Genomic DNA, 22,986 nt, shown 5'->3' on the forward strand with positions numbered 1-22,986 from the left:
GAGAGTGGCTTTATAGCTCTGAGCTGGCAGGGAGTCTGTTGCAGTTTCTCTTCGGTGTCAAATCAATTCGAGCGACCAACTGTCTTTAAAAACAAAAGAGAGCCCCTTAACTTCCACTGAGCCATTTCTCTTTAGGGGAATTTGATTAATGTGACGTTTTTGTGAGATGGCGTGAAGGAGGAGCTGTGAGGAGGCTGTGTTTTGGATTTAGTTTTATGAGATATGGGTTCTTCGCCTGCCATTCCGTCGGTGGATGGTCATTGAAAGTGCTCTGGTTATTCTAAATTACCCTCGCAGCAAAACGGAGACTTAAAAGGAAAACAAGCAGAATGTGGTCGTCTTTTTAGAGCAAGGTCCAGGCATTCGGGCAGTGTGTGTTATTTGGAGTGGTCCTTTGTAGAAGTAGCAGTAGTGAAGCATCTGAATACTCTGAAGTAAATATCTTGTGGATGTTCTGTTGATTCATTACTTACATTAAGTAGCTGTACTGTTGATATGTTAGTTCCGTTACGCAAAACTTAACCTTACCAACCTTAACCTAACCCTCACCCTGGGCCTAATCCTAACCCTGACCTTAACCTAAACCCAAAACCTAATCCTAACCCTAATTTAACCTCAACCCAAAACCTAATCCTAACCCTGACCTTAACCTAAACCCAAAACCTAATCCTAACCCTAATTTAATCTCAACCCAAAACCTAATTCTAAACCTAACCTCAACCCAAAACCTAATTCTAAAACTAACCCTGGCCCTAATCCTAAACCTATCCCTGGCCCTAATCCTAAACCTATCCCTGGCCCTAATCCTAAACCTATCCCTGGCCCTAATCCTAAACCTAACCCTGGCCCTAATCCTAACCTCAACCCAGAACCTAATCCTAACCTTAACCTCAGCCCAAAACCTAACCCTGGCCCTAATCCTAACCCTGACCTTAACCTCAACCCAAAAGCTAATCTTAACCCTCACCCTGGCCCTAATCCTAACCTTAACCTCAGCCCAAAACCTAACCCTGGCCCTAATCCTAACCCTGACCTTAACCTCAACCCAAAAGCTAATCTTAACCCTCACCCTGGCCCTAATCCTAACCTTAACCTCAGCCCAAAACCTAACCCTGGCCCTAATCCTAACCCTGACCTTAACCTCAACCCAAAAGCTAATCTTAACCCTCACCCTGGCCCTAATCCTAGCCCTCATATGTTGTTGACCATGCTACTGAGAGTCTATTGAGTTTCATTTACAAAGGACCCCTCAAAATTGTCACCAAAGTATCTGAGTAGTATTCCCGTTTAAAGACCCCTCATCATGGAGAGTTTCCCGTTCAGTCCATACATGGAAACTGAACTGCATTCATTGTTCATTGTTTTTGTTTAGTCACAGAAACGCATTTACATATCAGCCTGTTCAGCCTACAGCAGTTTAGCTCCACCCATTCACGCTGACAGCATACTTCTGTGTTTTTAATGCACAATAACTGTTTATTGAACATAGAATGTGGCCTGTAAAGGTAGTAAAATGTCACTGGGTCAGTTCCCCTCTTGTCACTGGGGTGGTTCCCTCAAGGGTCCATCTCAGTACCTTTAGTCAGGGAACATAACTGAACCATAATCCACTGAAATGATATGTTCTAAGCTGTACTGACTCCACACACCCCGTCTCGTCTCCAGGCTTTTATTTTACTGTTCTGTTTTAAAACATTCAGTTATGAAAAGGTACAAATACGAACTTTTCACCTGGAAAAACTTATTTAAGCTTCACAATCAGACCTTAAAACCACTGTTGTACCTTTGAGGGAACATTTATACTGTTTGTACCTTGATGAACAAAAATGTACCTGAACAGAACCTTTATTTCTAACAGTGCGTAAAATTTATGGCACGTTTTATGTATTTTTTATCACCTAGTATATTAAACTCAAATAAATAAAAATTGTGCACTGAAATGTAACTTAATTTTACTTTATTAAATAAATTCAGCATTTGACTGCTTTTTGAATAAGGGGCAATAAGGAGCAGCCAGTCAGTCATTTTAACACAACAGTCTTAAAGGCAGAGTAACAAACAGCCTGTTTAATTCTAAGGGATTAACGCAGGTTGGAAATTGTCATGTAAAAATGAATTATGACTCTCCTTGGTACATAAAACCACACAAGCATTATAAGTGGACCTCAGGGGGGAAAGTTTAATACAAGAAAAATGTAATATATGAGCCCTTAAAAGGGTTTATTGAGTGTCTAATGAAGATAGGTCACAGGACGCTGCCCACAGGACGCTGTTGGCTGGATATTTTTGGTTCTCAGTCCAGCAGCAACACTAAGGTGTTTAAAAACTCCAGCAGCACTGCTGTGTCTGATCCACTCGTACCAGCACAACACACACTAACACACATCCACCACCCAAATAGTACCTGCTCTGTGAGGGTCCATGGGGGTCCTGACCACTATACATATGATATGATATTTTGACACAGACTTGGTAGAAAACTGCCATCAAAAAATTCCCCTGTTCACATACGATACTGCACTAAATCCAGTTAAATAGGACTAACTATGCTTTCCTCTTTTAATGAAACATAGTTGGTCAATATTCTTTAAGTACTGATGATATACTCAGAGAAGATATTCGTTATAGCAGTAAAAAATTTTGCACAATAACGAGAAGTATCGCCACATCGCACAGACTGCTTTTTGAATAAGGGGCAATAAGGAGCAGCCAGTCAGTCATTTTAACACAACAGTCTTAAAGGCAGAGTAACAAACAGCCTGTTTAATTCTAAGGGATTAATGCAGGTTGGAAATTGTCATGTAAAAATGAATTAAGAATGAATTATGACTCTCTTTGGTACATAAAACCACACAAGCATTATAAGTGGACCTCAGGGGGGAAAGTTTAATACAAGAATAATGTAATATATGAGCCCTTAAAAGGGTTTATTGAGTGTCTGATGAAGATATTAGATGCGGAGCGGCTTAAAGATAGAGAAATATATTATAACATCTCAGTGGTTCTCTTCTAGAACTTAACCCAGCATTTAAGATAAAAGCCAATAAAGGATTTTTTTTTCTTCTAGAAGTGTTTCATTGATTGAAATTACTGTATTATATTTATCTTTGGGCTAGAAAAGCATAAGTAATGTTTTCCTGTTTTATTGTCTAATAGGGCTTCTGTGTTATGAGGCTCGAGGCTCCCTGGTGCTTTAGTAAATTGTGGGCCCGTAATAGACCGCGTTCAATCCTGTTAATCCTCGTCTCGGGCCGTTCCTCCTCCTCTCCGCAGCGCAGGGAGGGCCGCGGAACCATAATCACCTTGTGTAAATTGTTTAAAGAAACTTTCTTGACACATCTGCCTCGACTTAGGAGAGTTGGTAAAAGGTATTCGAGTTGAGTTTCAAAAAAACTTGTGAAGAGGCTCTTTCTTATTTCAAACGCTGGCTTTGACGAGAGCCAGGAAAATGTGATGAGGAAACGAAGCCATGGAAGCTTTTTTTCTTCTTTTTTTTTTTATTTTATTTTTTTTTTGTTTAATAAAGTGTTTGGTTACTGTGCAAACAGTGCTTACAGTTAACTTAGTACCATTTAAGAATTTGAGTCCAGACTGAAAGACAACATGTTTAATATACACCGATCAGGCGTAACATTATGACCACCTCCTTGTTTCTACGCTCATTGTCCATTTTATCAGCTCCACTTACTATATAGGTGCACTTTGTAGTTCTACAGTTACAGACTGTAGTCCATCTGTTTCTCTGATACTTTGTTAGCCCCCTTTTACCCTGTTCTTCAGTGGTCAGGACCCCCATGGACCCTCACAGAGCAGGTACTATTTGGGTGGTGGATCATTCTCAGCACTGCAGTAACACTGACGTGGTGGTGGTGTGTTAGTGTGTGTTGCGCTGGTCTGAGTGGATCAGACACAGCAGTGCTGCTGGAGTTTTTAAACACTGTGTCCACTCACTGTCCACTCTATTAGACACTCCTACCTTGTCAGTCCACCTTGTAGATGTAAAGTCAGAGACGATAGCTCATCTGCTGCTGCACAGTTTGTGTTGGTCATCCTCTAGTCCTTCATCAGTGGTCACAGGACGCTGCCCACAGGACGCTGCTGGCTGGATATTTTTGGTTGGTGGACTATTCTCAGTCCAGCAGCGACACTGAGGTGTTCAAAAACTCCAGCAGCACTGCTGTGTCTGATCCACTCGTACCAGCACAACACACACTAACACACCACCACCACCACGTCAGTGTTACTGCAGTGCTGAGAATGATGCACCACCCAAATAGTACCTGCTCTGTGAGGGTCCATGGGGGTCCTGACCACTATACATGATATGATATTTTGACGCAGACTTGGTAAAAAACTGACTTTTATTCTCCTGTTCACATACGATACTGCACTAAATCCAGTTAAATAGGACTAACTACGCTTTCCTCTTTTAATGAAACATAGCTGGTCAGTGTTCTTTAAGTACTGATGATATACTCGGAGAAGATATTCGTTATAAGTATCGCCACGTTGTTGGTCCTCTGTTGTAATAAAATACATTTTTAAAACACAATTTGAAATCTGCCTACTTTCTTTGTAGATTGTTTTGCCCTCTTGGTTGTATGTGATTTCACTTTGGCCCCTCAAGACAAAAAGTTTGGGCACCATTTCTTTGTGTTTTTGTGACCCTTTGTAGCTTTAACCCTTGTGTGGTTTTGGTCGGTGGGACCCATTTTCAGTGTTTACCAAACGAAAAAATGATGATTTTATTATTATTTCAACCTCAGATTTCTTGCCTTTTGCTTTTTTTCTGTGAGGAACATAAAATAACCCATTTTCAGAGCCTTCACTCTGTTCAACCCCCACACATTTTATACTACACACGTGGTGTTGGGCTGAACCTGCGGGGAGTAAAAGTGTGGAGGTGCTGGGTCCTTCACTCTTCTCCTGCTACATGGCCTGCCGTTAGTGTGTGTGTGTGTGTGTGTGTGTGTGTGTGTGTGAGGGTGGACAACATGGACAGGCTGCTGACTGGCTACAGCTGCTAAAGGAGAACCCTACACTGACCACTTGTGATATTTTAAACATCTGGTATTTTTGCATAAACTGTTATGGCTGTATTGTTTTAAAACACCAGTAATGTGGTGGGTCCATCAGACCACTGAGTAACAAACACATCAACACCACACAAGGGCTAAACAGATGTCTAAATCTGCTATTATTGTGTGACCAGTGGAGTTTTCTACTACATTAATGCTGTTTTGCCTGTATTTGTTGTGCAGGACTCCAGAGCAGTGTCCGAGTGTGGTCTCCCTCCTTTCTGAAAGCTACAACCCTCACGTCCGCTACGGGGCAGCCATGGCTCTGGGCATCTGCTGCGCTGGCACCGGCTACAAGGTGAGTTAAACTGTTCCGCAGCCATTCAGTAGCACAGAAAGAATGTTCCTGCAGAACTGTTACGAAGGAAAGTGTGTAAACACTGCCAAATAACGTCTGCCTCTGTTTTTGACCATTCGGCTGCTGTCCCGCTGCTTAATAATATAGTGGAGCTGATCTGATCAGCGATCGATCTGTGAGACTGTTTTTGTGCTTAATGGAAGGGAAAAAAAACAATACAGTTGATGGTCATTATAAGTGGTGCAGTATGATGCTTTGATTTTTCAGTGTGGAATTATTGCAAATTTATGATAATGATTAGTTTGCACTAATGTTTTTTTGTCATACATTATTCTGGCTATTTTCAAACATAAAATAACAGCAATAATTTAGTAGTTTTTTTTGTCTTCCTCTCCAGTTTGATAGATTCTCCAGACACATTTATGCATGTGGGTCACTCTACAGAAACATCCACTTCTCTATCTCTCTATAGGAGTCACTGGTGTTACTGATCCTCATTGGTGTTACACATAATAAAGGAACACCAGAGACATTTTTAATGAACAATGCATTTTACAAAATGGCTGCTACAGAGCATCAAACCACATGTTGTCAATCATGGAATATCCACTAAAATATGGAATTTAATCCATTTGTATTCTATTTTTTTTACAATAACCTCAGAATAAAGTCGGTCACACCAGTGACTTCAGCTAAAAGCTTCCTATGAAATCATGAGCTAAATGAGAAAATCTCTGATAACTGAAAGACACAGTGGACTCACCATGTGCTTTTCTTCATAGATCCTCAGAAAACAGGTAAAAGGAAGTCGAGTGATGTCATCAGTGTGACTTTTAATTTAAAATAAGAGATTTTTTCTTACATGGTAACACCAGTGACACGACTTCTGGGGACAACAACTTTCATTATATATTTTATAATATTCTTTGTATTATAAATTTAAATATTTATAGTCATGTATAGATTTTTGTAGTTAAAATTGCAGAAAAATGTTTTTGTTTTTCTTCTTCAAAATATGGCTCTAACAATATTGCTAAATTGATGGCTGAAGGTGTAATTGTAAAAATAACTTTGTTTTATTTTAAAATATAAATAAATTGTAACCCTAACTTGTAGTGTAATATATCTGTAAACACTAGGGACACAAAAATGGATGTTTCTGTAGAATGACCCATGTATGTATGTTTTTAAAAATTATTCTAAATCATACCAAAATAATGAAATGATCCTGAAATTTGAGATTTCATGATGCATTCACAGTCAAATCGTTTGTTATTCGTAAGGTGTTAGCAGGCGAGCGGATTCTTTTGGCCTTGTGTGAATCTGTTTGGTGTTTCTCAGGGTTTTAAGGCACTAAGGCAGAAACATTAGTTTGGCTGCGAAAACGGTTGTTTGACAAAGCTGGAAATGTTCTAGCCTTTTGCCATTCGTCTCCCTCATGTTTTAGAACAGGAACAGAACGGCATTGAGCCTGTAATGTGGGTCACACTTTAGAAAAAGCCCACAGCCCATAATTTATACACCTGGGGTTTGGTTATTTTTATTTTAGTATTATTTCTGTTCACGCTGTGCTGACAAAAAGTGCTCAGGAAAGCTGTTTACAGCCTTTTACTCTCCCATCCTTCAAGCACGAACAAGCGTTGTGCTCAAGCTGTTTAAGCAAAGCACAATTTGCGTCTGATAAATGAGTTCAGAAGCCGTTTGAAAGCAACTGCTGACTTTCTTGCTTCTACATTTGGTTTTGGCTGCCATACTCGAGGCCTGCCTGCTCGCTGCTGTTATGTGCAGCGTGTCAGGTTGCACTGGGCAAGACTTAAACCAATATATTCAAATCTCAGGACAAGACTTGAGTCGATTTTTAATATTTCAGATGTTGAATGTCTCGATTCTGCAGAGTCATTGTGTGTGATGACAGTATTTATCATTGTGATAAATTATGTCACTATATAGTTTTTAGAGCGTATTGTGGATATTGTCAGTACTAATCAAGTGCATGTTTCATTACAAAGAGAGCAAAATTAGTCCTGTTAATTGGAAACAGTGCAGTGTAGTGTATGAAATGCTGAATTAAAATCATGTAGTAACTATCATGGTGTTCTAACATAATCATGTATTAATAGCTTTTAATAATAATTAATAGCCACTGCTGGTTCTTGTTTATATAGTCTAACTTATCAAGCTTTAGAACTTCAGAAAAGCTAAATATCAGGATTTTATTTATTTAATTTTTTTTTTCTATTTATTTTTTAATACAACAGTTAGTTCCGGCCACGCAAGCTGATTGGTTGAGTTCTAACTGTGCTGTTATTTCACCATAATATTACGGGTTTTTCACAAACACTGTATCACTCCGCTGAGACGCCGTTACTAAGCAACGACTTTGACAGTTGTAGGAGATGCTCAAGACATTTTTTTACACAGAAAATGGACACTTTTAAGATCACATTTGACCGACAGCCGATTTGGTCAGACTCTGAAGATGAGACGACACTAAATTCCCAAACTGTCATCACCACTGAGCAGCTTTTCAGTCGGCAGCTGTGACAGAAGAACAGCTAAACAACCTGGAATCAGCCAGAAATGAACCCAACACCATTCGCCAAACTAAACGGGCTGTAAGATGCTTTACAGACTGGCTGGAACAAAACAACATTAATACTGATCTGGCAAAAACTGACAAAACTGAGCTGAACTTGATATTGCGGCAGTTTTATGGCTCAGTCTGTACTTCGAAAGGCGAGGCTTACAGCAGACTGAGCAGCGAGTGGGCGGAGCTCGTTACTCTGACGTAGCAACAAGCTGCTTGTTAAGGAACTATAATTTGGCGGAAGGAACTGCGAACATTAAAACATTAAATCCCGCATTTAACTGTTGTATAAAAGCAATAGAACACTCGAGGTGGTGTTATTTTGCCTAGATGCACCTCTCCACCATGAGTGGCTTTTAAAACTGCGTTTTTAGGCCATTGTTAAACAATGCCTCAGACATCAGTTATTTCATGCTCGTGCCTGTGACCAAATCACAGCCGTGATGTTATTTCGCGATAACACACTCCCTCTCATGTTTTATTGCTTAAGCATATCATGTGTCGAGAAAATGTCTTGATGTATCATGACGATATTTCCTTATCGCCCACCCCTACTGCAGGACTCTAATTATATGTTCAAACAGATTGGTTTGGCTAAATAAAGGCACATTATATTTCTCCAGTAGACATTCTGTGCCACCATCTCACAGAATAAACCCCAAATATCACAAAATTTGAGCTTGCATAGCATAAGCCCCGCCCCCTCCCCACCTATTTTACTGGCATGCTGCACCCAGATGCCTAGTTCTAATCATCAATGGTACATTTCTATACTTCTAAATATTATTTTTTTTATTTTTCAGTGCTGTTTTGAAATCAATGCATGATGTAAAGTCATTCAGAGTGGTTTAGTGTGAAATGCTCCATTTTAGAGAAGCTTACAGAGTCAGAATTGTTCACAGTGGTAGTGATGGGAACCAGATGTCCACCTCTAAAAGCTCCCTCACAGAAAGTTATTACAGGAAATAACTGATGTCTGTGACATTGTTTTACGATAGTTTTGGATGGGTTTTGGCCTAAAAATGCAGTTTTAAAAGCCATTCATGGTGGAGAGGTACATACAGGCAAAATAGAACAGAAAAAAAAAACATTTTTTAAGTTTTAAGATTTACCACTATTACATATTTACATTTAAAAAGTCACACATGTAGGTCTGTTGGGCATGAATTTTCTCTACAGCAAGCCCTTTCACATCAAACCATCCTTAATGGCTGTTTACATCAATTGAGTTGTGCAGGAAAGTTGAAAATTTGGTGAAATTCCCCTCTAAAACAATCTTTGCTCATATGGCTTTCTGTGTAGCTTTTTTAATATATCTGCTCTATATCACTGGATCCCGAAGATCAGATTTGACAGTAAATATCTCCAATTAAGCACAACTGCCCAATCAGGGAGTACATGTGGTCAGGGTTTCTGCCCCGTGGGGTGAGTTTTGGGGCGAGTGCTCATTTTCTAGACACAAGAGAACCATTTGTTTACGTTCCCCCGCATCTCTTTGTTTTTCCTTGTAAGGCCCTGTTGCGCTGGAGCTCCAGATCTGTTTTTTTTCCGGCTGAGTGGGGAAAGCTGATCTGTTTAAAAGGCTAAGAAACTGGAAGCTCATTCATTCAGCCTTGGATCTTCTCACTTTGCTGAGAAACAAACGGAGGAGAGTGAAGTGGGGTGGGAGTGTATTGTTTTGTGGCTTTTTGTGTTGTGTCTGTGTCTGGAGACCATTTTAAGTGTGCAGTGCTGGCGTGGGCCGCTGCCAGGAGGTTGGCTCCAGCCACAGATTTGCTCTGATGCAGCAGAATCTGGGAGATCCCTCAGATCAGCGCCTTTAACCCGTTTTCTCTGAAAACACTGCAGCTTTATTCGGGCAAGGAAAGCTGCTGCACCTGCGCAGACGAGCTGCCCTTTCCAATATTGTTTTAACAAGTCCTCATCAGCTTCGCCTCACTAATTAATCTCAGTGGAATCTCTAATATCATCTTAAAGGGGAATTCTACATTTTTCAAAAATGTGTGCGAGTCGGTCTTTAAAAAGTAAACTAAGGCCCAATCACATTTCACCCCTCGCCCCTACCGCTTAGCCCTCTGTTTTGCATGTTCACGTCTAGGGTTAAGGTGTCCCAATTCTTGTTGAGATAGAGGGGTAGGGCAAAATGTTGGGGCTGCATGGCCCTCCAAACAGAGGTTCTTCAGGGATTCACTCCAAACAGAGTGATATGAGAAAAAAAGAAAAGAAAAACCTGTAAGATGGCTGAACAAGCGACCAAAGAAACCCACAAATGTGAGAATTTTATCCGTTAAAAATTACGATAATCACTGTATTATCTTAATGTATAATGTCGTTTCGATGTATTGTGGTTGTTTTCTTCATAACAAGCATAAAAAATCACTATTAGTATGCTGATGTCTCTGTAGCTAGCTAGCTAACTTTCCTGTTCCACCTTAAATAGTCCAGCAGTTCTGACGCCTGAAGCACCAGAATGTGACTGCTGCACTATTTAAGGTGGGACGGGAAAATTCGAACAAGAAGCTGGTGAATATCTGACTTCAGCTTCATATCACTGAAGAATTAGGGGTGGGCGATAATAAAGAATTGTCTTATACCCCCCTTTGAAGGCATATGATGCCCTAAATGTAACTAAAGCCCAGCAGTGAGGAGCTGAACTTTACCCTCTTCTGCCATCACTGAAGACTGGCAGGGTCGCCTACAGAGCAGCGCTGGTAGCTGTTAATGAAGTGATGCTCTTTTTTTAATGTGAGGCTCCCATTTCGTAGGGCAAGATTTCAACCACTACCCCTTGTAACTCAGTTCCAAGGGGTTAGGGTGACACTCGAAAACAAGGGGTAGGGGTAAAAAGAAGAAATGGGATTGGGCCTAAGTCATTCAGAGTGGTATGATTATAAAATTATCCGTTCTAGAGAAAACTTCATTTCAAATTTGTTAACAACAGTGCTAATAGGAACCTGGGGCTGTATTACTGAAACGTCCTCTCTTTTGGACTAAACTGACGGGTCAAGATAAGATTTTTCACATTCGTATTACAGAAGCAAATCTGGTCTTAATTTAGGAATTTTATCTTATATAACAGCCACTTATCTCCAGTTAGGAAAGCTTAACTTACTCGATTGAAGTTTACAATCAACTGTCATGTCTGTTGCCTAGCAATCACTAAATCATGTGTAAACAATATAAAGTCATAACAGGAAAACAAATGCATTAAGTCATTCTAAAGAGTTGCGATGCAGGTGATCATGTGAACAACACGCAAATTCTTGTAGCTTACAGAGACGGCGGAGCCTTCAGTCCATCAGCAGGATGAAATCTTGCGGGAACGGGACTGAAAAACAGTCACAAAAATTAATTAAAGTGTATTTTGCATGATTATCATTGACACCCAAAATGTACCTGTTTGAACAGGAAGCGATAAACCTGTTGGAGCCCATGACCAACGACCCGGTGAACTACGTCAGGCAGGGAGCCCTCATCGCCTCAGCACTCATCATGATCCAGCAGTCAGAGGTCACCTGCCCAAAGGTAAGAGTGTAAAACAGAATTGACCGTGTACCACAGGTCAGCAACATGAAGCTCTCTTACTGCCCTGTTTCGGATCCACAGCAGAATCAGATTCGTAGGTAAAAATAAAATAATCCTGCTTTACAGTAAAATAAAGCTCTGCTGATCGTTCAACACAGTTTAACAATAAATGGTCTTAAACTCTGGAGTTAATGTAGAACTGCTAATTTACCCTTTAACCTAGAAGGTTGGCATGCAGACTGCTGGTCACCATAGCAACGTATACAACAGTCTTGCCTAGTTGGTAGCTAACGAAACGGCAAAGAGAAAGATTTAAGATGAATATTGATCATTTGGAGATAAATGGACTTATTTGTATTTATAATCACTCCAGCTGGTTTCCTGATACGTTTAATTTGCTTCTATTTAAAACTTTCCCGTTCCACCTTAAATGGTGCAGTATTTACGTTCTCGCGTCTCAGGCACCATTTAAGGTGGAACGGGAAAATTCGAACAAGAAGCTGAGAATGAGAAGCGACTTCAGCCTCATAAAAAGTCGTAGCTGAAAGACATTTTACAAGAAACTATTCTACGTTTCCTGCCGGAGATGAGAGAAAAGCGGCTGTAGCTGAGCTAAAGCTTAAAGCAGAGCAAAGTAAGTCTGTGTTTTGGTTGATATTTAATTTTTTTTGCCTATACTAGTACATACTGGCACAGATTTACAGCAAAGATGGTAAAATGGACATAATATAATAATGCGTACTGTGTAATTATAATAACATATAATGTGGCTCCCAAGGTGGGTTGATTTTGTTGAAGCGGTTCTTCTTAACATTTGGCTTCCAACCCCTGTTGTGAACCGTCTCTGGGTCAGTGTTAGTTTATTTGATCAAATTGAGCCGTTCCTGATTAATTAAGTGTTCAGACGCATGATATCGGAATCGTAGCAGTATCAGCAGGTGACTGTTGAAACTGGGACCAGATCATCAGCAGCAGATACATTGGAAAGGAAGAATACCAAGTATCTGCCCAGTTCACATATTACTGCATCCCTAATTCAAAGTTTTAAAACCTTCCATTTTTCCTTTAAGAATTTTTAAGTGGCTCAGAATTTGTTCTGAACTTGAGCTTCACATGTTTTTAGGCCCGTGTTACTGATTTTATGAAACCAGAACCTTCTTTCCCACATTTTCCATAAATGTTCGTGGTCACATGTGGTTTTGTGGCCAGTTTCTAGCTGCAGCTTTTCAATAAAAAACCCTCCACTGAAATCTCTCTTTTATGTCTAGTATTGATTAAGTTATTCAGACTCTCTTTTGCGCTGGCAAGTGCAATGAAAGCCCTCAGATCTGTCAGCTAGAACTTGATGAAATGTATTAGTCCTTCGATTGCTTCTGAAATTGCCCCTCTTCAGTTTCACTAGAACAGTATGAACTGCTTGCAGATGCAGTTTTGATACGTTAAATGATTCAAAAACACAAAAGGCCTCAGTCTTGTGCTGCACGGTTTACTGTGTCCTGATCCATTGGGTTTTTTGTTCTACAGTTTTAATCTGATCTTAATATTGAGTATTGGCTGATACAGAGCTTTTACTTCTGAAAACACACTTCTCTGTTGGAGGTTATGAACAATGTCTTTTTTATGGCACATCTAAGATAGTGGTGTGAATAGAATGCCAAAGAAACAGTGCAGTAAACCCAGGTCGACTCCAGGCTCAGGCTTGTGGATTGGCTCAGACATTCCCAATATTTACCCTTAGATGAGTGCAGTTTAGTGAGCTGTGCTTGACCGAGGTGAGTCCATCTAGTTCTGCTTTGTAGATCGTCCAGTTCTGGTCTGTGGTAAATGTAAAATTTGCACCAGACATGCCTCTCAATCATGAAATTTTAGCTGATGATTGTGATTTATAAAATGGATTGTACCGGTCCTAAAACCTGATTGGCTGAGCTGCGTTCCAAGCCATTGTAAAATCCATATATATATATATATATATATATATATATATATATATATATATGGAAACCTCTCCGTTCTATATTTCAGACGAATATACCCTTTGACATATATATATATATATATATATATATATATATATATATATATATATATATATATATATATATATATATATATATATAAAATATAATATAATATTGTGTGTGTGTGTATATGTATGTCAAAGGGTTTATTCGTCTGAAATATAGCACAGAGAGCCTGATGGAGAGCCTGATGGATAGCTTTCCAATACCCAGACAGAACCGTACCTTCCCAAACGATATGGAAATGATTTGCACTGGCTGAATTACACATTCTCCAGCAGTTGGATCCTGAACCTTGGTGTCGTTTCTGCACAGGTGTACTAAAGAATCGAAGGACGTTTGTCCAGCAAAATTCTCTCCAGGTTAAGGCACTTGTTGACCCCCGAGCCTGACACATTTTTTCCCCAGTTATCCTCTGAGAATGATATTTCCCCCTCCTTCTCCCACTTTTCTTTAATAGAAATGTTTGTTTTTCTAAACCCTATTATCTCTTAATGAATGCATTTACTTCTTTCTTTTATTTATTTGCCTCACTCACCTAAATGATTTTTCTTTGCACCATAGAATGACTGGGGAATCGAACACCTGTGGAAAATGATTGCAGTCACCTCAAATAATTGCGTTTAGGCAATCATGTAATAATTGCGTTAGGCTCAGAGCCAGAGGAGGATATTTTAAATAAGTGGGATGACAAAATGAAAACGGACTGTCTTTGCGCTCCTGTTTGCCATATTAGCACTCCAGGTGATGCGTATTCATTCGGGACATGTGCTCACTTGCAGTTTATCTCTGCAGCCTTAAATGGCATTCATGGCCCACTCATTTGCTGCACTCTCTGGGGCGTTTTCTTCACATTTATATAGCATATTTATCATAAGGATGCTGCAAATTTTATAGAGGTATGAAAATGGTCCCTGGATTTGACTTTTTATGGAGCGTTTAAGAGATTGAAATCTAGTCTAAAGGGTGCAATTCATGCAAATCTGTGATCCATTGTAATTCACTGTTTGTGGTCAAGCAAAGGAAATTTCAAGGCTTGGCAAAGTTCCATGACAACTTGCAAAAACGTTATAATGCGTCATTCTCTTGGAAATTATCTAAATTCCTAGTCTGTGTTAACTGACCGGGCTACTATCACCATCGTCCATTTAATTTTATTGATGATGAAATTGTAGCTGAGATTTACTGATGCTCGTTAAGTGGGTTGTGTCATAAATACACACTTAAAAAATTATGGTTTTCAGGGGTTCTTTAGTAAAGAAAATGGTTCCATATAGAACCATGAACACTCAAAGAACCCTTTGCATGATTAAAATGTTCTTTGCATGGTGAGAGTTCTTCAGATTGATGGAGAATGTGTTTTATGTGGTTCTTTATAGAACCTTTTTGAAAAGACTTCTATATACCTCCAAAAAGGGTTCTTCTATTGTTACAGGCTTGACATCGTAATAGAAGAACCATTTTTTTGGTGCTATATAGAACCCTTTTCAAAAAGGTTCTATATAGAACCATCTAAAGCACATTCACAATCAATCTGAAGAACTGTTTAATGAAAAAAAAAAAAAAACCTTTATCATGCAAAGAGTTCTTTGTGTGTTCGTGGTTCTATATAGAACTGTTTTCTTTATTAAAGAACCCTTAAAGAACCATCAATTTAAGAGTGTAGGGATGACTAACTTTGGTACAAAAATTTTGTTCCAGTGTGGACAGGTAACTGCAAAAAATTGGGCTGCCAAAAATAAATAAATAAATAAATGTGGGCGTGACCAAATGTTGGAGATCAAATCGTCCAATTAGAACTGAAATATTTCCATATTGATCCTTATTAATAAACATTCTCAGTAGACTGAGCTATTTAAACCTAACTGACCTATCCATGGTCCATGTACAAATGCATTCTTTCATAGCAACTCAGGTTTTGTCATAATACATATTGTTCATATTGGACTGCTACAGCATTACAGTTGCTATTGGTCACAAGTTTGGAAACAATCTGTGCCATCATAATGTTACTGTTCCTCACTGACCAGTGTTCAATCTCCCTGTAGGTCAACCAGTTCAGACAGCTGTATGCCAAGGTGATCAACGATAAACATGATGACGTGATGGCCAAGTTTGGAGCCATCCTGGCTCAGGGCATCTTGGACGCAGGTTAGTACTACAGTTGCAGTAGCCTGAACCCCCCCACACACATAGAAACACCCCACCCCACTCTAGTCAGTCGCGCCAGCTGTTTGTCTAACATCTAAACTGACGCTGTTATTGTGCTGCTGACACCACTGTTTAAAAACGCTGCACATTCAGGTGAGAAAATAACAAAGAATAAACAAACAAGGAATGTCTGTTGGTATTGTTTTGTTTATTTCAACTGGAAAGGCAAACTTGTGAACCTACACACATCGTTCTCTACTATATTAAGCGGCGTTCACATTACAAGCCTCATTTCTCAAATCCGATTTTTTGCTTAAACATTACAAAATAGTGTAATTACAATCAATGAAACAAGTCATACAAAACACGAATAAAAATAAAAGAAACAAAAAGAAACTGAGAGAAAACAAAGTGAAAAATAACATAGTAGGACCATTTAAAACATAAAATAACAGTAGAAAGACGATTTAAAAACTGAAAAATCCTACTGAAATTTTATAACTGACATCACAAGCTATAGAATTTTAAATTGTACATATGCAGTGTTCGTGGTCCAACACTTGCTGCGAAATGTAATTGTAGATGTATGTAAATGTAATTTCACATCTCACAGGCTATGTTCACACAACAGGTTAAAGTGGCACAAGTCAGATTTTTTGCCCTAATGTGACTCAGATCTGATGCTTTCTGGGCTGTATGGACACGCAAATCTAAATCCGACCTGAGCCACGTTAATATGTGGTACTAGATTGGATATGTATCCGATTAGTGGCCATGCGACCTTAATATGATGCTCAGATCGAAAAAAAATTTTCCCCACTGTGTGCGCGCCGTCATTCAGCATTACTATGGCAGCAGCACCGAACAGACATTAAAGCCTGTTAAAGTTGGAAAAGCTGTTCATCTCACCTTTTTCTCCTTCGTCTCGCTCTAATAATGAAGCTGAGAGCTGATCAGAGTTAATTATCTTCTCAGCGAAGCTCGTTCTGCTCGTTAGTTTGTTTCCTGATGACTCATGTGATTCATTCACGTGACGTTACTGAGTAGGATGAGCTCATGAGGGTCATTTCAGGACGCCGGTTCGTCACATTAATGACAGATTTGAATCACTTACCTAAACGAGTGTGAACCATCATGTCAGAGAGATCGGATTTGAGGAGTGAGGTTTGTAATGTGAACATAGCTGTAGTGATGCATAACAACGTAGATGGGAGCAGTGTGACTCTTTTGTAAGAACATTAAAATACATTTATGACATAATTATGACAGTTTTGTTCCAGGTCATAATAATGTACCAATGTACCAGTAGGACAATTTAAAACATAAAAAAACAGCCCATGTACTCCTGATTTAAGGGGCAGAAGTGTTGAATAGTCGAATATGGGGACATTTTTGAGCTTTTTCTCTGATTATCTCTGATGCTGGAATCCTTTTTCACACTAACCTGAGACCACTGCCCCCCTCACTAGCAGCCCTGACTTGTGTTTGAAGCATGCTCCCCCTTTCCTCGAATTCCATTACCGTGTTGCTTTATGTCCAGGTGATGCGGTTGCCTGGAAGCCAACACTATTTGTGACGGGCAGTGGTTTCCAAAGCCGCTGCTGTCTGGAACAGATCAATATTCATGTGTATTAGTGCCCTTCTGATCTTACTCAGGAACAACCATGTGGCTCTGTCTCCAGCAGGCCCGGGCTTGCTTTGCATTCCTTCGCATTTATGTGTTCCTGAAGCGCCATGTGTGAAGGAGATCTGAGGGAACTGCATAGCGTCACCCCAGAAGCTTTGACAAACATGCACCTTAGAGTGTAGAATGCACGTGTATTGCAAACATTTGCATGATCCCTCATGTTTCTTTGCTCTCCAGTGTTTAGTGTTGAGTGATTCGTGCTGAATTTTCCCTACATGCAGCTTTTTAGATCCCCAGAAGGCTGAAAAGAGCCCACTATAAACCCCCTGTGTGATAAGTTTACTGGCTGATGCACTGGACAAGATGATGCCAGTAAAATGCTGACTAAATTCTCTGACTCTGTTTGTTTGGTTGGTTGGTTGTGTGTGTTTGTTTGTTTAAAGCAGCACACTCAGTGTTCGGATGAGCAACTATAAAATAAATAAATACATTTTTTCATAGAAAACTGTGTCCTACGAATATGGTTCTTACAGCCTACAAAAATATTAAATGTCACATTTCTACTATATGCCCAAAAGTGATGTGTTAAATCACAACACACGAGCTTGTGTTACCCATTTTAACACTTTTTCTGTCATTGTTTTCTGATTTACCAAATTTTGTGTTAAAATTTAAAGTAAAAAAGTTCAACAAAATGTCATCTCAAACTGAACATGCTCGTGTCTAGGTAGAGACAGAATGTGTAGTTTTCTAACACATCTGTTTTAAGAGTGGAGGAATGCACTGCTTGCAGTCACAGTGTTTATATGAAGTACAGAGCTTGAAGCTATACCACACATCTCACGTAAGCACGCAGCTTTGTTTAGCAACCAGTTAGACAGACAGCTAACAGGCTACTTCTGTAGTTTTTACGCAAAAGTTGAGAAATTTACTGATTTACTAAAAAATGTGATACACAAAGTAAAGAGCATTGAATTCTTTAACAAAAATGGTTATCACAGTCTGAAGGAGAATGGTTATCACAGTCTGAAGGAGAATGGTTATCACAGTCTGAAGGAGAATGGTTATCACAGTCCGAAGCGATTTTTTTAGGTCGGGAGCTCAATCAGAATCGACTGACTGCACGGATGATCTGTTAGTGTGAGAGGAGAAACGAGTGAATCTTTAGCCCCCCAATCGAGCTCTGAAGCGATCAGAGACCCTCAGATATTACCAAACGTTTGATATTTACAACTCGAAACGTTCACGAGTCCTGCAGTCTGAGACATTCAAGAGATTTACTCAAAAAGTGATTCAAACAGCCAGTCAGAGAGCTAGAAGAGCAGAGAAACGGGCAGAGACATGCATGAACAGCAGAGCCGAGACAGAGGAGCTGCGTGTAAAACACGGGCAGATAAGAGCCGATATCATGATTTATATGGTCATGTTTGGATCCAGACCTCAGGGCACTCTCTTTACAGTTTCAGCTCAGCTGCTAGTTTGTGGTGAAATATTTCCCCAGCTCTCACTTTGATATCAGCGTTTCTCACCACATATTAATCCCCAGTTTGCACATAAAAACACTAACAGGTCCAGTCCAGTACGTTTAGCTTTGTTTGTGTTGTGATCTCTGAGGAAATCTGGGATTTTGAGTTCTTATTTGTAGCCCAAGCTCGTTGTATTATACTCTCTCTTTGCCTTGTCATCTAGTGTGAGCGCCCTCACGACAAAAAGACAAGACATTCTGTGACAAACTGACGTTAAGTTTGTGATTCTGTTTTAGAAATCTATTAAGATTTTAAAAGTTGTGTAGGGAACACCCGGCTTAAAATGCCCATCACTGATTTCTAGTACTTTTTATTAGCTAAAATAGCAACAACCAGCACGTGTGCTTGAATGTCTCAAACCATAAAATTGCAACACCAAAAAAAAAAAAAGAAATCTGCCAAAATAATAAAACCTGATTCAAAATTAGCCAGGATTGAAATCGGAGATGGTAGGGCTGCAGTAAATATTTGTTAATATTCGCTAAATTTGATGTCTGAAGTATTTGCACATTAAAAAGCCATTTAAATATCCAACACGCTTAGTAATTTAATGAACCCAGGGACTTTTGTGGGGAACCGAGTGTTTGCAAAGGCAAAGTCTAGCTTGTCACCAGTATCATGCAGCTGCCAGCTCTGCACGCAAGACTCACTGGAGATTGCGAATTGGCACAGCTGCAAGACACATTGTGGATTTAACTCCAGGTCCAGTCCAAATAAGTTGCCTTCAGCTCTGGATTGCTGTCTAGTTAGCATGTTCTCAACTGTATTTACTGCAGAGAATGAATGAGAGCTAACTAACTGTCCAGAGCTGTAGGAAACTTATTCAGACTGAGTTATTCTGACCACTGGCCTGCCTACCGTGCAGGAAAATGGTTGTAGCAGATAATTGGCAGCCTAACATATCATCGCTGTCGCAGAAAAACTTTACAGGACAGTCTTAACGTTCAATTTAAATGAATGCAACAAGGTTTTATTTTGTCATTTTGGGCCACATATGTTGGACCATTCTTTATACAGTTTTGACAATGTAAAAAGCAGCTGGCAATTAAGGAAAGAAAGAAAGAAAAACAATGGAGGTATGAGGTTTTGTTCTGTTGATATCTTAATTTTGCTATCAGTGTTATTGTCTTTTATTCAGAATCCGTGCATAATTCAGTTTGCGTTAACAGGATTATCTTGGCATAAATCATATAATTATGTGCCACAGAGCTGAGAGGTCCTGAACACGTCTGGATCTCAGCACCTGCATGCTCGTTGTAAGGCGGAGTGATAAGATCTTTTACGTTCGATCAGTAAGCAGATAGCAGCCTGTCCTACGCCTGCCACAACAGACAAACATCACCCCCCCCTCCCCCTCAACACCTACACATTAGTATGAACAGAGTGCGTTGACCTTCAAAGTAAAGCAAGTCTTCTCCTTTCCCGTAATTCCCTCTCTGCTCCCCTTAAACCCTCCTCTCCAGGTAGGAGTGAAATATACATGAACCTTATGAATACTTCAGTGTGTCACTGAGCGCATGTTTGCTTTTCCCTCTCTGTAATTGTGTTTAATGTCAAATGCGGATGGCGTTCAGTCTCAGTCTAATGACCTCTGTTCCAGATGGAGCTTCGCGCTCTCATTAATGGGGATTTAGCAGCACCAGGCCATGTGTGCCAAACGTCTAATCTATATACATGAGCCCCAGTGCTGCATAGGAAGCCTTCGTGATGCACATTAGGGTTTGCTTTGTGTCTGTTGCCTTGAAAAGCACAGTCAAATATCCCAGCTCCAGCTGTAGACTTAGTTTTTGGGCCTACCTTGTTTGATGCGGACCAATTGAAGCTCTTTAGTTCAGTACTTTTTGACTAAAGAAGTGAACTCTGCTCCACTTTGTCCAGTTTGCAGCTGGTGGGAAGGGGTTTTATGGTGGTCTACAGTAAACAAGAGAATTAAACTTTAAAGCATGCCGATGGAAGGATTACATGTGATTGACAGATCTGAATACTATGTAGTGATATTGTAATGAAAGTTAAATATTAATTGTTATTATTTGTTATTATTAATTGATCTGTTTTTTGGCTCGAATGGGAAAGGAACAGATTGCTTGTATCCCCACCAAATTTCTGACCAATCAGCGAACACATACTTTTGGTGCACTTTAGCCATTGCAATGTATAACGAACCTAACCGAATGGAAAAGATAGTGTCACAAACACCCAAACTCTGGTTTGGATTTTAAGACAAACTTGCTGTGTAAACAGACTAAGAAAGCCTTCTCAGTGTGGCAGTTCACTTGGTGCAGGGGTCAGCAACATGCAGCACCAGAGTCACATGCGGCTCTTTTACTGCCCTGTTGTTTCTCCACAGCAGAATCAGATTTGTAGGTGAAAATAAAATAATCCTCCTTTACAGTAAAATAAAGCTCTGCTGATCGTTCGACACAGTTTAACAATAAATGGTCTTAAACGCTGGAGTTAATGTAGAACTGCTAATTCATCCTTTAACCATGAAGATCAGCGCTCAGACTGCGGGTCACCATAGCAACGCAGTCAACAATCTCGCCTAGCTAGTAGCTAACGAAACGCCAAAGACGAATGGACTCCAGCTGGCTTCCTGATACGATTAATTTGCAGCAAGAAACTGTCAAACACTAAAGTCACAAAGCTGAAGTTAGCTTCATGTTCGAATTCTCCCGTTCCACTTTAAATGGTGCAGTAGTTACATTCTGGTGCCTCAGGCTGAGATTTAAGGTGGAACAGGAAAATTCAAACAAGAAGCTGGCGAATGAGAAGCGCCTTCAGCCTCATAGAAGATAGAATGTAGAGAGACATTTTACAAGAAACTCTTCTACTTTTGTGGAAAAGTTTCCTGCCGGAGATGTGAGAAAAGTGGCTATAGCTGAGCTAAAGCTTAAAGCAGAGCAAAGAAAGTCTGAGTTTTCGTTTATATTTTTTAGTCTATACTAGGACATCAGCACATACTGAGACGTATTTACAGCCAAGATGGTAAAACATAAAACATTGTGGCTCCCAAGGTGGTTTGATGTTTTGGTGAAAGGACAAAATGGCTTTTCTTAACATTTGGGTTGCCGACCCCTGACCTGGTGAAATACCTGAACTGGAAGAAGTGACGACTTGGGATTTTCACTTTCCAAAGTGACCTGACAAACAGCAACTCGTCGAGGGATCTAGAGAACAGCGTCCAGTGTTGGACATGTTCTGACTTGCTGTAACTGTGTGAAACTTTGTTAGTTTAGCCTGTCGAAGTTGTCTCTTGGATCCAGCCTAAGGTCCTGGATCAGACTGCTCATAATCCATCTGTACAGTTTCCTCTGAGAACACGTGGCGAGTAGGAAACTGGAGATTCTGTGCCAGTCATGACAGTGAAAAAATGGGAAATGCAACTCATAAATGACATTACTTATCATTAGCGAGGAGCTGAAAAGGAGCCAAACTGAAAAGCAAATCTTCGTTCCAATTTTCTGACATCGCTTGATTACCTTACTTGATTAGCCGGAATTTAATTTTTGGGAATGAAATGCTGAGTCGGTGTCAGAAGTGGATGTAATCCACCTTCAGCAGTCCAATGCAGAGGTTTTCAGCTCCAGTTTCCAGTCCTGTGTTTTGTAATCGCTGCTAGTTGACGTAACTGATTATGCACTGGATGCCATACCTACCAGTAATTACAAAGTCCTGAACAGAAAGTTGTGTTCAAGATCAGATTTGGTTAATGAAAGCAGTTCACAGCACAGTGCTTTTAATTAGTCAAAACTAAATGCTAAATAAGTGTCTTTACAGGTCACTGTATTTCGTATTACATCCACAGTCTTCATTGCCTGTTATGACTGGCTAAATTGCTTCAATACCACCAAATATTGAAACATTCAGTGTAAAATTCAACACCAGGGTTCAACACCTTCATTGAGCCACTAAGTATATTTATTCCAAAACCTAGAACAGTGACTGGCTGTCTGATTTACGTGCCATAAGCACATTTTATTAACATAAGCAGTTTAATAAATAACACAGGTTATAACATAGTAATATAATCTCTGCAAATTCTGTGATTGCTGTGACGTTGTGAACTTTCTGAATAGTTTTTCATGAAATGTTCAAGTTACAAAAAGCTTAAAGTAGAATTAATGCTTAAAGAGGATGTACAGAAGAGTGCATGTATGTAATGTGATGAGTAGATGT

General features: G+C 39.7%; 1 protein-coding gene across 2 annotated transcripts in view; it reads left to right on the forward strand.

Annotated features, from left to right (window-relative positions):
• Window positions 1-22,986, forward strand: part of psmd1 (proteasome 26S subunit, non-ATPase 1) — an 87,282-nt gene that overhangs the window by 46,708 nt on the left and 17,588 nt on the right. For both annotated transcript variants that reach the window (XM_036585828.1, XM_036585827.1), the window contains exons 17-19: window positions 5,262-5,376; window positions 11,372-11,488; window positions 15,555-15,657. In XM_036585828.1, coding sequence (XP_036441721.1) covers window positions 5,262-5,376; window positions 11,372-11,488; window positions 15,555-15,657 — 335 coding nt within the window. The remainder of the gene's footprint in view (window positions 1-5,261; window positions 5,377-11,371; window positions 11,489-15,554; window positions 15,658-22,986) is intronic.

This window comes from Colossoma macropomum, unplaced genomic scaffold, assembly GCF_904425465.1.
Source record: "Colossoma macropomum unplaced genomic scaffold, Colossoma_macropomum, whole genome shotgun sequence".
NCBI lineage: Eukaryota > Metazoa > Chordata > Actinopteri > Characiformes > Serrasalmidae > Colossoma > Colossoma macropomum.